Source organism: Myotis myotis, unplaced genomic scaffold (assembly GCF_014108235.1).
Source record: "Myotis myotis isolate mMyoMyo1 unplaced genomic scaffold, mMyoMyo1.p scaffold_m19_p_5, whole genome shotgun sequence".
NCBI classification, from domain to species: Eukaryota; Metazoa; Chordata; class Mammalia; order Chiroptera; family Vespertilionidae; genus Myotis; species Myotis myotis.
Genome location: NW_023416357.1, coordinates 33,610,329 through 33,625,469, shown reverse-complemented (window position 1 = coordinate 33,625,469; position 15,141 = coordinate 33,610,329). Strand labels below are relative to the sequence as shown.

The window sequence follows — 15,141 nt, the reverse complement described above, 5'->3', positions numbered from 1 at the left end:
ATTTTTATTGTAGTAAAATATATATAACAGAATTTACCATTTTAACCACTTTCAGTACACAATTCAGCGGCATTAATTACACTTACAAAGTTGTGCCACAATCATTAGTATTTCAAAAATTTTTTTTTCATTATCGCGAAGAGAAACTCTCTAGCCATTAAGAGATAATGGCCCAATTCTCTACTCTCTCTAGTCTCTGGTAACCTCTAATCTACTCTCCGTTTCTATGAATTTGACTATTCTAGATATCTCATATAAGTGGATCATACAATATTCATCCTTTTGTTTCTGGCTTATTTCACTTAATGTTTTCAAGAGTCACTGATATTGCTGCACGTATCAGAACTTCATTCCTTTTTATGGTTGAGTATATTCCATTGTATATATGTACCACATTTGTTTATCCATTACTTTGTTACAGATATTTGGGTTGTTTCCATCTGTTGGCTGTGGTGAGTAATGCTGCAAAGAACACTGGCATAAAAGTATTTGCCTGAGTCCCAGTTTTCAATTCTTTTGGGCATATCCGCATGAGTATAGCTGTTGATCATATGGTGATTTTATGTTTAGCTTTTTGAGGAAACTACAAACTGTTTTCATAGTGGGATGCATCATTTTACATCCTAACCAGAAATGACGAGGCTTCCATTTATCCATCAATGGACACTTCGGTTGTTTCATACCTTGGCTATTGGAAATAATGCTGCAATGAACATGAAAACACAGATATCTCTTCAAGATAATTTTTGTTTTCTTCAGCTACATATGCCCAGAAGTAGAACTGCTTTGGGAACCTCCTTACTGTTCCCCCTAGTGCAGTGATGGCGAACCTTTTGAGCTCGGCGTGTCAGCATTTTGAAAAACCCTAACTTAACTCTGGTGCCATGCCACATATAGAAATTTTTTGATATTTGCAACCATAGTAAAACAAAGACTTATATTTTTGATATTTATTTTATATATTTAAATGCCATTTAACAAAGAAAAATCAACCACAAAAATGAGTTCGCGTGTCATCCCTGACACGTGTGTCATAGGTTCGCCATCACTGCCCTAGTGGGTGTACCAGTTTACATTCCCACCAAAAGTATACACAGGTTTCCTTTTTTCCGCATCCTCACCAGCATTTGTTATCTCTGTATTTTCAGAAAATTTGTTGTTAGTGTATAGAAACACTATGATTTTTGCATGTTCATTTTGTATCTTCCAACTTTGCTATATTGATTAGTTCAAAAATTGTTTTTGGTTGATTCTTTAGGATTTTCTACATTAAAAAAAAACATGCTTCTGTAAATAGAGACAATTGTACTTTTTCCTTTCCCATTCTGATGCCTTTTATTTTTTTCTCAGACCTCACTCTGGTTAGGACTTCCAATATATGTTGAGTAAGAGTGGCAAGTGGGCACCCTTGTCCTATTCCTGATCTTAGAGGAAAAGCGTTCATTACTGAGGATACAGGGTGGGGCAAAAGTAGGTTTACAGTGTGAGTATGCAAAATACAGTTTATTCCCTACAAATCACTGTGAACCTACTTTTGCCCCAACCTCTATTATTAGCTGTTGACTTGTCATATATGGCCTTCATTACGTTGAAGCATATTTCTCCTATATCTGCTTCGTTTTTATCATGAACAAATGTTGAATATTGACAAGTGCTTTTCCTGAGTCATTGAGATGATCATATCATTCTCATTATTGTGATTTATCACACTGAATGATTTGCACATGTTGAACCATCTATGTACCCCAGAAAAATCTGACTTGATTAGGGTGAATGAGCCTTTTAATGAGCCACTGAATTTGGTGTGCTAGTATTTTGTTGAGAATTTTTGACTCTATATTTATCAGGGATATTGGCCAGTAGTTTACTTTCTTGTAATGTCCATATCTGGCCTTGTTATCAGGACAAATCAGCTTGAAAAGCCTCATATTTGGTTACCAGTTATTTGTATAATCTCCTTTTTATATTTATTAAATTGGAGTAACATTAGTCAACATGAACATATAGGTTTCAGGTGTGGGTTTGTATAACCTCTTTTAAAGTAAACTAGTAACTTTATTTTTTGTTCTGTGTGAAATCTTAGTAAATCTTATCACATAAGTAATGTAGAATAAAATGACTTGAAAGCATAATATGTACATATATATCAGAGTGAACTCAAAATTTCTAGTCATTTTAAAGAGACATCTTTTAAATTCTCTTTGGAATATTTTGAGAAATTATCCTTATGGCCTTCCATTTTCTCAGATCAGTAACAAAGTAACAAAAAACCCACCCCTGTGCCATATGTTATTGTGTTCTCTCTTTGCTATTTTAGGAAAAGGATATTTAAATGCAGTAATAAAGGAAAATTAATGGGATATAAACTAAATGTTTTCAGATATATTTTCAGATTATACCATAAAATCTTTAATTTATATATAACCTTATATTATTTGCAATTTACCTATAAAATATTTTAGAAATACAGTATAGATTTTAAGTGATAATGCAGTATAGAATTGTTCACAAAACAGTAGTATCTAAAATTTCTCAACAAAACTTGAATTACTACAATACAATTTTAGAGAAGTTAAAACATGAACGTAGAGTACAACTTTGCTAATAAAAGCCACTTCATTGCCAGCATCGTTGTGAAGTTTGTTTGAAATATCCTAAACTGTTTTGGTTAATTATAACACAAGTCTGACACTGCTGGTGCAAGTAAATATTTTCATATTATCCTATTAATTTAGTGAGCCGATACTCTAATAACTGTTGGAATTTGTGGTCATACCTCTCATTTAATATTCACCTGTCTTAAGCAATAATAAATAAGCCTACTTCATGTACACTGTAAAAATGAAAGATGCGGGCAAGCTTTGGTATGTAAATTACAGCAGTAGCTCCACCAGTTGCCAAAAAAGACCTGGAACTTTCAAGCATATCCTTAGATTGTGAGTGTACTTGTCATGTCCCCAAGGGAGAGAAGTTGGGACTTCCTCTTCCTGGAACTTCTCTTCCTCTCTCAATACTTCCTTGATAACCCTCATTTAACAGATTTTTTAAGTATGACTTTTTTTTTAACAGACGATGGATTTAGTGCTTTAGATCTAATATTGAAGTGCTAAACACTTTGTGGTCTCCCAAACCCCACGACATTTTTCTTGGCGAGGTGGTGCTCTCAGCATATTGGCTAAACTCTAATTTGTGCAGATTTCTAATATTTGCACTGCAGTTTCAATTACACTTGTATTTGCTATCTAGACCAAATGGATAACTGCTATGCACTATTAAGCCATCACTGTACATTTCAGTGTAACATAGACACCATTCATCTCCTTATAACACTGTATTCTATCTGATTCATTCATTCTTTGTAGTAATTAAGATAGGTTACTGACTGGAGTCAGAGAACAAATAAGAGACCTGTACCTTTACATCCAGAGTCCACACTTCTGTTACTTAGTCAAGTCCCAGCCACTTCTCAATGTATCTTGGTACTTTGCCTGCATAGTGGAATCTCCTGCAGAGCTTCACATCCTGCTCATATTTGGAGCTCATCTCCTGAGGTTCTGATTTAAGAGGCCTGGGATATGACCAGGGCCTTTGGGATTCATTCGAGGTCATAAGTGTGAAACAACAGAAACTAATACCCAGAACAGTGTGGCTTCCCAAACCAAACCAAAACAAAACCTTAGCTCTTCCCTCATGAAAAAAAAAAATTATCTGTGAACAAAATTGTTCATTTCAGAGGAGGTTTAATGCACTTTCTGCTAAAATGCAGCACACCAAGTCTAGGGTACATTTACTAGGTGTACCAGTTAATAATGGCAGATTTTGTAATCAAAGAAAACACGATAATTTCAAGAGAAACATCAAAAGTGCTTTATTCAAAGTAATGTCCATTGCTAGCTACACATTTCCTCCATCTTTCAGGTAATTTGTGGATTCCGTCCCAATAGAACTTTTCTTGTTTTGAGGCAAACCATTCAGAGACCCAATTTCCCACTTCTTCGTACGTTTTGAAGTGCTGCTCAGAAAGTGTGTGTGCCATCAATCGGAACAAGTGGTAATCTGAAGGAGCAAGGTCTGGTGAATACGGCGGGTGGGTTAATACTTCCCCAGGCAAGATCTTTTAACATGTCTTTAACTGATTTTGAAGTGTGTGATGTTGCGTTATCATGACGCAAAATTACTTTGCCGTGTCTTCTGGAACATTCTGGTCGTTTCATGATCACAGCGTGGTTCAAATTGATTATTTGTTGTCGGTAGTGATCAGTATTCATGGTTTCACCTGGTTTTAGAAGCTCATAATACACCACACCTTTCTGATCCCACCAAACGCAGAGCATTGTCTTCTTTCCGAAGCGATTTGGCCTTGCAGTCGATGTTGATGGTTGACCTAGATCAACCCATGACTTTGTGCGTTGGGGATTTTCAAAATAAATCCACTTTTCATCACTAGCCACAATTGGATGCAAAAAAGACTTTCTGTCATGCCATTGAAGCAACATTTTACTGATGACTTCGGTTTTCCATTTGTCTTTCGTTCAGTTGATGTGGCACCCATTTTTCTTCCTTTAAAATCTTTCCCATTGCTTGTAAACTATCAGAAATTGTTTGCTGAGCAACATTTAATCTTTCTGCAAGTTGTTTTGAGTTTGTCACTCATCTTCATCCAATAATGCTTGTAATTGTTGGTCTTCAAACTTTTTTGGTTGACCTGGATGCTCTTTGTCTTTCATATTGAAATCATCACTTTTAAAGCATTTAAACCAGCATTCACAAGTATCTTGAGATGGAGCATGTTCACCATAAGCTTCCCAAAGCATATGATAACTTTTCCTTCAAAATAAAGTAATGAATTAAAACTTCCCACAAATGCTCTTTTTTTGGGCATGAAATTTGACATTTTTAAGCATAAAAATATCTATGATATTAACACCTTCAGCAAATTTGACACATGAAGTTTTGAAGCTTGCTGTCAATACAACAAAACAGCATACATATCAAATCGCATATATATCAACATATGTGTAACTCCACTTTTGAAAAAAAATTCGCATTATTAACTGGTACAACTAGTAAAAATCTCACTGACTTACCTCAGACTTTCTGGGAAGACAGATTTCTGGGTTATATTCAATTTCCTTCTGGTTGAGCATGTACTGTTTTGTTTTCTTTTCCATGTGGATATTCCTTCATTTATACTAAGCATGCTTAAACTTGCAGAATCAATCTAACACCTTCAGGCAAATTAATGATGAAATAAAAACAATTCCCTAGGCTTTTATAAGAAATGGATGGATTTGTCCAAAATATATATATCAGACACCAGCATTTTAACACGCATGTTTTAGTGCATGGAATATTAAATCATGACCCTCCCCCCATTTCTTTGACTTGAGTATATTTAGAAAAGAATTCAACAGCATGGAAGTTTCATTTTTCATGTTTGTTTGTTTTTGGCAAAAAGATCTTAGTAAAATCTGCTAGCTTGTTTGCTTTATATATAATATTTTAGTATTATAGGTATATTTATCTTTATATACTTATGTCATTTTTCTTTAGGGAGCCAACTAACATGGCTGGAAATACATCAACTTGATACTGGTTACTGAGATGCAATTCCTGGAAATGTTAGACACTTACGGGGAAAGAACTAAGATTCACAGAGCCATCAGTGCAACTAGTACCTGAGAAGAGATGTAAAGGGCTAGCTCACATTTACCTAGAGTATTTCCATTACTTTTCACATTACCCATTTTATGTAGAAATACATAAATATGTATTTTAAGAAGAAAAAATTTAAAACACATCTGCATACTCATAAATATGAGACACTACTTGGTAGGGTGAGAAGGAATGAGTCCATGTGAGGTGAGCAAGCTCAATAGCTGAATGAATTCAGGAAGAGTTTATATGAGCTTCTTTGGCTAGAAAATCTAAAACAATGTCAAAATGTTTTGTTTTTGTGAAAAGAACACTAATTTTGTAGAGACAAAGGCATCTATGGAGATGTCTATTCTTTCCTATAAGATCCCCCTATGCACTACTTCCTTCTACCAACCTTAGAATACTAAGCTGAACAGAAGCTCTCTTAGGGACACAATGAACATGGCATGGTATGTGGAGCAGTGTGGTATAACTATGAAAGTCACAATCTCAGTTTTCAAATATGATCCCAATTTTATATCATTTTTAAAGAAGATGATTCAATCAATATCCAATTAAATATAGTTAATTTCTTATGAAAAATAATTAGAAATAAAGAATAACAAAAATACTACATGGAATGTATAAAATCACTGAGGAAAATATATGGTTTTAAATAATTTTTTAAAAAGTAAAGAGATAAAAATTAATCTAGAATGCCACTTTAATAGGGTATAAAAAGGACAGAATAAATCCAAAGAGAATAGCAGAAAGGATTTAATGAAGAGCAGAAGTTATGAAATAGGAGAAAAAGATACAATTCAGTTAATTTAAAAAATTGGTTATTTAAAAATAATATTGACAAGTATCTAGCAAGATCAGGAAAAAAACAGGGCATGAGTAAATAAAACTACAAAGAGAATATAATTATAAATAAGAGGAGAGATTAAAATATACATTATAAAAAATTTTAAAACAAAAAATAAATATGAACAAATTCCTAACAAAAAGATAAATTATATAAACTGACTCAAGATGTTGACAAAGCAGAATATGAAAAAAGAGACAATCTTACTAGTAAATACAGATGTAAAAGTCTCAAAAATGATTACATTGAGTTTATTCCAGAAATACAATAGCACTGTACATTAGAAAACTGATTATAACCATGAAATGCTAAAACTATTTCAAAAAATTAAAAAAATTCATTCAACAAAAACTACTAGCAAACTGGGAATAAATGGAGCTTTCTTAAAACCTCCAAAACACACAGCAATAGTTCTACTAAATGATAAGTAAAAGCATTCCTTTTCAAGTCAGGGATGCTGCCATCACTGTTTTTATGGAAAATCAAACAAAAGTCCTAGCTTAGAAAGTATAGCAAGAAAAAAGAGGAAAAAGTATGCATATTAGACTGAAATATACTAAAATTGTCTTTATTTACAGATATGATTGTCTTCGTTGAAAGCCCCCTAAACCCTATAGATAACATCACTAATCATCATGCATATCAAAACCACAATTACATACCACCTAACACCAGTCAGAATGGTTATCATAATATGAACAAATAAAATGTGTTGGTGAGGATGTGGAGAAATAGAATCCCTTATGCACTATTGGTCTGACTGAAAACTGGTGTGGCCACTATGGAAAACAGTATGGAGAGTCCTCAAAAAACTAAAGATAGATATAAGATATGACCCAACAATTCCACTTCTGGGCATTTAGCAAAAGAAAATTAGAACACTAATTTGAAAAGATATATGCACTTCTATGTTCATTGCAGCATTATTTACAACACCCAAGATATGGAAGCAACCCAGGTGAACATCCACAGATGAAGGGGTAAAGAAGATCAAGAAAGCAGTTACAAAAGAGGCATCCAAAAAGCTGACATGCATTTAAAGGGATTTCAAATTAATAGAGATCCGAAAAAATGCAAAATAAAATAGTAATGATGTTCTTAATTCCCATTTTCTGCCAGATTTGTCATTTTCCATAGTTCTAATTTTTTCCCGACCTTCACACACTGTTAATTATACTGGTTATTTGGGAGAACTCTTGGCACTATGTAGTGAAGTTAATTATATTCATACTAGAGGCCCAGTGCACAAAAATTAGTGCACTCAGGGGGTCCCTCAGCCTGGCCTGTGCCCTCTCACAGTCCGGGACCCCTTGGGGCATGTCCACCTGCCGTCTTAGGCCCACTCCCCAGGGGATCAGGCCTAAGCTGGTATCCTTCTGGCAGCCCAGGAGCCCTTGGGGGATGTCTGACTGGCGGCCTAGGCTCCTGGAGGGAGCGGGCCTAAGCCATCAGTCGGACATCTTTAGTGCTGCTAAGGAGGCGGGAGAGGCTTCTGCCACCACCACAGAGCTCGCAGCCCTTAGCCTGGCTTGTGGCTAAGCAGAGCTCCCCCTGTGGGAGCTCACTGACCACCAGGGGGCAGCTCCTGCATTGAGCATCTGCACCCTCATGGTCAATACATGTCATAGTGAACGGTAGTCCCAATTGTTCCACTGTTAGGGTCAATTTGCATATTACCCTTTTATTATTTATTTATTTATTTATTTAATATATTTTATTGATTTTTTTACAGAGAGGAAGGGAGAGAAATAGAGAGTTAGAAACATCGATGAGAGAGAAACATCGATCAGCTGCCTCCTGCACATCTCCTACTGGGGATATGCCCGCAACCCAGGTACATGCCCTTGACCGGAATCGAACCTGGGACCTTTCAGTCCGCAGGCCAACGCTCTATCCACTGAGCCAAACCGGTTTCGGCTTGCATATTACCCTTTTATTATATAGGATTCTATGACCCAGACATTCTGCTCCTAAGTCTATACACCAAATAAATATTTTTTTTTTAATATATTTTATTGATTTTTTACAGAGAGGAAGGGAGAGAGATAGAGAGTTAGAAACATCGATGAGAGAGAAACATCGATCAGCTGCCTCCTGCACATCTCCTACTGGGGATATGCCCGCAACCCAGGTACATGCCCTTGACCGGAATCGAACCTGGGACCTTTCAGTCCGCAGGCCGACGCTCTATCCACTGAGCCAAACCAGTTTTGGCTACCAAATAAATATTCACACGGTCCACACTACAGTATCATTAGTGTTATTTTAGTGACAGGGAGTTGGAGGTATTTTGGATTCCAGTCAGTGAATAGAGAGGAAAAATGAGGTAGATACACACCTCAGTAGAGCATTAATTAGAACCCACAGATTAGAGATACACATAGCCACCTGGATGGATCTAAAAGTCTAGTGCTAGGTGAAAAAGATAAGAAACATGTTGGGAATCAAACCTTTTAAATCTCCCTTTCATACAAAACCAAAAAGAAAAAAAGAATTTTAAAATATAATAAAATAAAACAATAAAAAGGGAAGAAAATTAAAAACACAAACTTTCACAGCATGACAATTTAATCTGCAAACACAATATAACTATACACTATAATACCAGTGTGGCTCTGTTCTTTAAATAGGATACAAAGACAGACTCAAGCAAAAACAAACCAAACCTCCCATTTCCATAAATTAAAAATATATGCACAAAAACCAATAGTACACATTATATAAGAATACAAACAGACGATAAATAAACCCAGCCTCATGGAAAGTAGGACTGGGGGCAGTCTAGTGAGGATGGTATGCTGTAAGTGAAGAAGCAGGACAGGCACAACTCTCCCCCGTACCCAATGTTCAGAAAACAAGGAGAACAACAACACAGCAAGTACATGGGAATGTCTCTAACCTAAAAAATGTGTATGACATTTGTAAAGAAAATTGTAAGATTTTACTATAAGATGAAAAGATTTAGAGGATCTCAATAAAAGGAGAAAAACCAGTGAGTGGATAGGGAAAGCTATTACTAAAAGGTGTCCATTTTCCCCCCAGTTGACTAATACATTGAATAGGTCGTCCCTCACGCAAGCCAACATAGTTTTTCATTGAACCTGACAAGCTGGTTTTAAAACCCAAAAAGAAAAAAGCCAAGGCTCTCTTACAGAAAAACAAGTTTTTAAAAGGTGATGTCAGGACATAAAACTTTAGCAATTAAGACAAAAGGGTATCTCAGAAATAGACCCACACAATGGAAATTTAAAGTATGACATATTAGCATTGAGGATCAGTAGGGAAATAAATTATTTTCAATAAATAGTTAGAAAAAAATTAAACAGAAAAATCCCCCAAGCAGTTGGATCCCCACTTACAACACAGCAGCTCCCCCTCCCCTAATCCCACAAAACACCACCACAAATCAATTCCAAAGACCTTTAAATCTATTTAAGAAACACTCAGGAAATGGATAAAGAATATCTTAAGGAGATAATACACACCAGAAAGATGATGAAGAACTATAATTCATTGGAAGATATCATAAAGTGAAAAGACCACAGCTGCCATTCTTATAATTAACAGAAAAAGGAGTCACCAAAAATATTTTAAAAACTCTCAATAATCAACAAGAAAAACACAATAGGAAAATGGACAAAATTCAGAAATGAATATCACAGCTGAAGAAACTCAATTGCCCAATATACATATAAAAGTATGTTCAATTCCTATTAATAATTAGAGAAATTAAAATGCTGATGAGATCTCATTTTATACCTATCAGACCATCAAAAGCTAAAGGACTGAAAATATCAAATGTGGTAGACAAAGCTGGTGATAAATCAATAGAGTCATTTAGGAAAATGGTTTGGTTTAGGTAATTAAGTTAAAGATTTTTTTTTTTTATGACCCAGCAGTTTTCTACTGGAATATATTCTGAGGAACTCTTATGCTCCAGGAGACAAGAGACAATGTTTATAGCAGCACTGTTTATAACAACAAAAACCTGGACAGCTCAGTTGCTCATTATCAGGAAGAATGGATGCCTAGTAAATGGCGCCATATCCACACGAGGAACAACAGGATAGCAGTAAACATAAATGAATGTGGTTACACTTCCTGAAATGGATGAATCCAAGAAACATAATGCTGAGTGACAACGCGTATGTAGAAGAATATATACATTAACATTGCAAATGTTCAAAGACAACCAAAATTAAATGAAGGTAAGTATACACATGTATACTTATATAAAGAAATGATAGACACAAAATTCAGGGAACAGAAAGCAAACAAAGAAATACAGAAGGGGCACAGTAACCCTGATAACTGAGGAGTCCAGTGTGCGATTAAAATCCTGTGTGTGGCAATTACAGAGGCTTTACCTGGCAGGCCTCGCAGGGAGAGGGGCCCTCCCACACCAGTCTTGGTGTGTGGCCAGGCCAGGGCTTATCGTCTCTGAAGGAGTTGCAGTCAAGGTCTCAGGCCCCCTCGCCAGTGATGCTCGTTCACATACTGACATCCTATCCCAGCGCCTCATTCCTACCCAGGTCCTTCACGTGAAGCCGTGGCAGAGGGCTTCTCCAGGCACCTCTGCTGAGCTCTCTTTGCGAGAAGGGGGAAACCTTCAAGACATTTTTTCTGACTCTGAGTTAGTACCCAGTACTTTTCCACTTCTAGCCCTTCTCATTTGCTACCCCCTCCCCCCGACTAAAAATATCCCCTAAAAACAACAACAAAAAGCCCTTACAAACCTCAGGGTCCATTAAACTGCCGGTGCCTTTTGATCAGAACTCCCTCAGCAGTGAGATGATCCCCACCTCTGTGCTGATCCACCTGACCCTGGACCAGGGTGTGGTTCCAGGGGGAAAATGGAACGGAGGGAGGGGGTTGTTGGGAGGGGGATTTGGCATTTCCTTTGGTTTTAGACTCTTGCTTATAGCATTGCACCAAGTGGTTAAAGGCTTAACTCTTTCAGTTTTGACTGAGCCTGACAGCTGGGCTCTCCCTGAGCCCCTGACAGTAACCTATTGCTTAAGCTAGGTTGTGGAATAAAGCTACTTTGAACTCCTCCATAAAAACTTGAGCTCTGTGTGGAGGACAAATACGATGAAACCACAAAGAAGTAACTGTTTAAATTGTAGCATCAGCACCCACGAATACAAAAAATGAAGGAGATTATGGGGTGATCACAAAGTGCTTCATTCTTTTTAAAATTTGGGTGTATCGTAGAAGGTAGGATACAAAGGAATATTTTAAAACACATAATTCATATTATAAATTCTCTCCTCTTTAGAATAAAATCCTTTAAGTAAGACTGATTTTCTTAGATTTGATTTCATATTTGGGGCAAAATGTGATACATTTTAAATATTTTTACCCCAATTCTTTGGATAATGAGTTTCTACAGATACTAACCACTTTAAAATATATGTGCTTATATAATGGCCTTAAACTACTTTCTTCATTCAAACCACTGTATAAAGTTATATTTGATCCTTAAACTACTTTCTTCAAACCTTAGGGAGTTTGTAAATCAGTTAATTTTTTTTACCTCAAGCATGCAGGCTCTGTTTCTTTCTCCTTTTGGTTGATGTCCTTGCTGTGCTATTATCCATCTTCTTTACAGAAGTCCCTCCTGTTCCCTGAAGATCACAGTTCCCCATATCCCACATCTAACCCTTCCCTCCCAGACCCCGTAATATCATCAAGGGCAAGTACTAAAACTGCACAATGGATCATTCTCTGACATACCATGGTTTTATAAAAGGTGAAATTATATTTTAAACTCATATTGTATGATCATTTGTTACTGTATAAACAGTAAGAAATTCTCAAAGGTGGAAAAGGTATTATAGATTGCCTTGCCCGTAGTTTGATAATTCCTTCTATGTAGTGCAATCTGTTATAATTTAGGAAGTGCTTTCACATTAGCTCATTTGATCCTTATAACAACTCCATTAATTAGACAGGGCCGATATAATTATTCCCATCTAACAGATCAGAAGACAGAAACAAAAGAAGAGGTTTCGATGATATCCCTGAGGTCAAACAGCTAGTTAGACCTGAACACAGAGGCTGGTCTTCCTAGTCCACTAGACGCCTCTAAGACAAGGCTCTGCCTCGAACTACTTGTCCTCATCTTGTGAGACAACTGCAAAATACTAACCCTAAGTAGACGAATCTCTTACTTTTGAGACGCATTTCATTACCTACCCAATTAAACATTACTGACCACAAGGCAAAGTAAATTTAATGAGTTTCTCCCAATTATTGCTTGTATTGCATAGTCTCCATTTTCTTCATGTGTACACATGTAGCTTTCAGCAAAATCCTTACTTAAAATTGATCAATTCAGAAATATGTTTCTGGTAACACTGTTAAGGCAGGAAGGAAGCAGCTTTAAAAAGAAAGCTTGTACAAAGCTAGCAGACCTTTTTTTTTTAATTAGTTTCCTTACCTCCAAAAAGATGGAATGCTTTCTTTCTGCAGCTCGGTAGGGGCCACTTAGCAGAGCTGGATTTCTGAAAGCTTTGTTTTATTTTCAAATATTCTTTAGTGAAGAATGTTTTTGTGGCATTGTTCAGTTCTAGAATAAAGCAAAAGCAAACTATTTTAAAACATTAATTTGAGTAAAATGGCAAGAACACAAAAAATAATTGTTGTAATATTTTGGTAATATAGTCAGATCTCTTTAAGACAGTGAAGACGAAACTAGAGTCAATTTTCTTTGTAAGCCAAGCCAAATGAAATTCTCCCAAATTCATATTTGAGGCAACTTTGATTATGTCAACATAGGACATGCATCTACTGTGAAGCTTATACGTCAGATACTCTGCCAGACGTGGAGGATGCAGCGGTGGATAAGACATATCTCCTGCCCTCAAGAAGATTGCAGACTAAAAGATGGAAATAGAAGGCACATTAAAAAAAGGGGGGAATAATAGTGTGTTAGGGATGTAGCAACAGAATAGCTAGAGTAAAATCATGGGAGGCTCAGGAGTGATCATGGTTGGTTGAATCCACAGATGCAAAACCTAAGGATACCAAGTAGGTGATGACCTTAAAAAATCCTCAGAGCAAATGCAGTATCAGCTTTTCTAATATATCCTCTAGGAGAAATCACATGAAAAATTCCCTTTAAAGTGCCAGAAAAATCTTTGCTCACCTTTAGGAAATGCTATGTTTCTTTTCATGAATGATGAGAATCATTTAATTGTGTACATAGTTTTAATTTTCCCTAGGCAGCCAGATTATTTAAAACCAGGTAGTTCATATCTAATTGTAGTTATAATGTAGGGCCATATGGCTTATTTATCAGCCCATCCATTCTCACCTGGTCTTTATATTCTATTTCAATTAATACATCCCCTTGTGCTGCTACTTCATTAATTATATCTTTAAAGCACCTCAAATTCTATTGAGGTAGGGTATAAATAATTAAGTAGGAATAGTCCCTTTATTACTGACAGCTTCTATATTATAGTACACAACCAAATACTTATTCCAGTGGAATATGTATTCTCAATATGACTTATGTTAGAAAAAAACTGATTTTGAAAATAAAGGAAATTATATTTGTTGTTTTGATAAATGAATCAAAAGAACACTTGAATCATCATTGCTTTAAGATGTTAGGGAAAGCAATTTTTAAAATAATTATCAGTGTTAAATTAGATCATGAAAGGCAGGGACAACATCTGTCTAAATCGCTGTGTACATGGTCTAAATGCTTCTTATTGAAACAGGCTTCTAGTAAATGCTTTCTCATACAAATGGCCAGAGATAATATTGAGAAAGGATGTCATTGGTACCTCCACTTTTTTCACTCCAAAGACCCCAAGAGATCTGGTATTAGAAAGAACTGCTTTCCCCACATCAATATAAGCCAGAAATGAGGAGCCTTCAGTGAGCTCCTGCCCTCTCATGGAACTGCTTTCTTCACTGTCTCCATCCTTTACTTGTTCTTCCCAAGGAAAAAAAGAGTAATCTGCCCATTCTGCACAGCAAAAGAAACAATCAACAAAACAACAAGAAAGCCCACTGCATGGGAGAACATATTTGCCGATGTTATCTCCGATAAGGGTTTAATCTCCAAAGTTTATAGGGAATTCAGACATCTTAACAAAAGGAAGATGAACAGTCCAATCAAAAAATGGGCAAAGGAACTAAACAGACACTTTTCGAAAATGGACATACAAAAGGCCAAGAGACATATGAAAACATCTCAAAGTCACTAATCGTCTAAGAGATGCAAATCAAAACAGTAATGAGGTACCATCTCACACCTGTCAGAATGGCTATCATTAACAAATGACAAGTGCTGGCGAGGATGTGGAGAAAAAGTAACCCTCATGCATTGCTGGTGGGAATGCAGACTGGTGCAGCCACTGTGGAAGACAGTATGGAGTTTCCTCAAAAAATTAAAAATGGAACTCTCATTTGACCCAGTGATCCCACTTCTAGGAATATATCACAAGGAATCAGAAACACCAATCAGAAAGGATATATTCACCCCTATGTTCATAGCAGCACAATTTACAATAGCTAAGATTTGGAAACAGCCTAAATGCCCATTAGCAGGTGAGTGGATTAAAAAACAGTAGTACATCTACACAATGGAATACTATGCTGCTGTAAAAAAGAACTTACCA

General features: G+C 36.1%; 1 protein-coding gene across 3 annotated transcripts in view; it reads right to left on the bottom strand.

Annotated features, from left to right (window-relative positions):
* Nucleotides 1-15,141, bottom strand: part of RNF180 (ring finger protein 180) — a 94,008-nt gene that overhangs the window by 3,476 nt on the left and 75,391 nt on the right. For all 3 annotated transcript variants that reach the window (XM_036310430.1, XM_036310428.1, XM_036310431.1), the window contains exon 6: nt 12,948-13,076. In XM_036310430.1, coding sequence (XP_036166323.1) covers nt 12,948-13,076 — 129 coding nt within the window. The remainder of the gene's footprint in view (nt 1-12,947; nt 13,077-15,141) is intronic.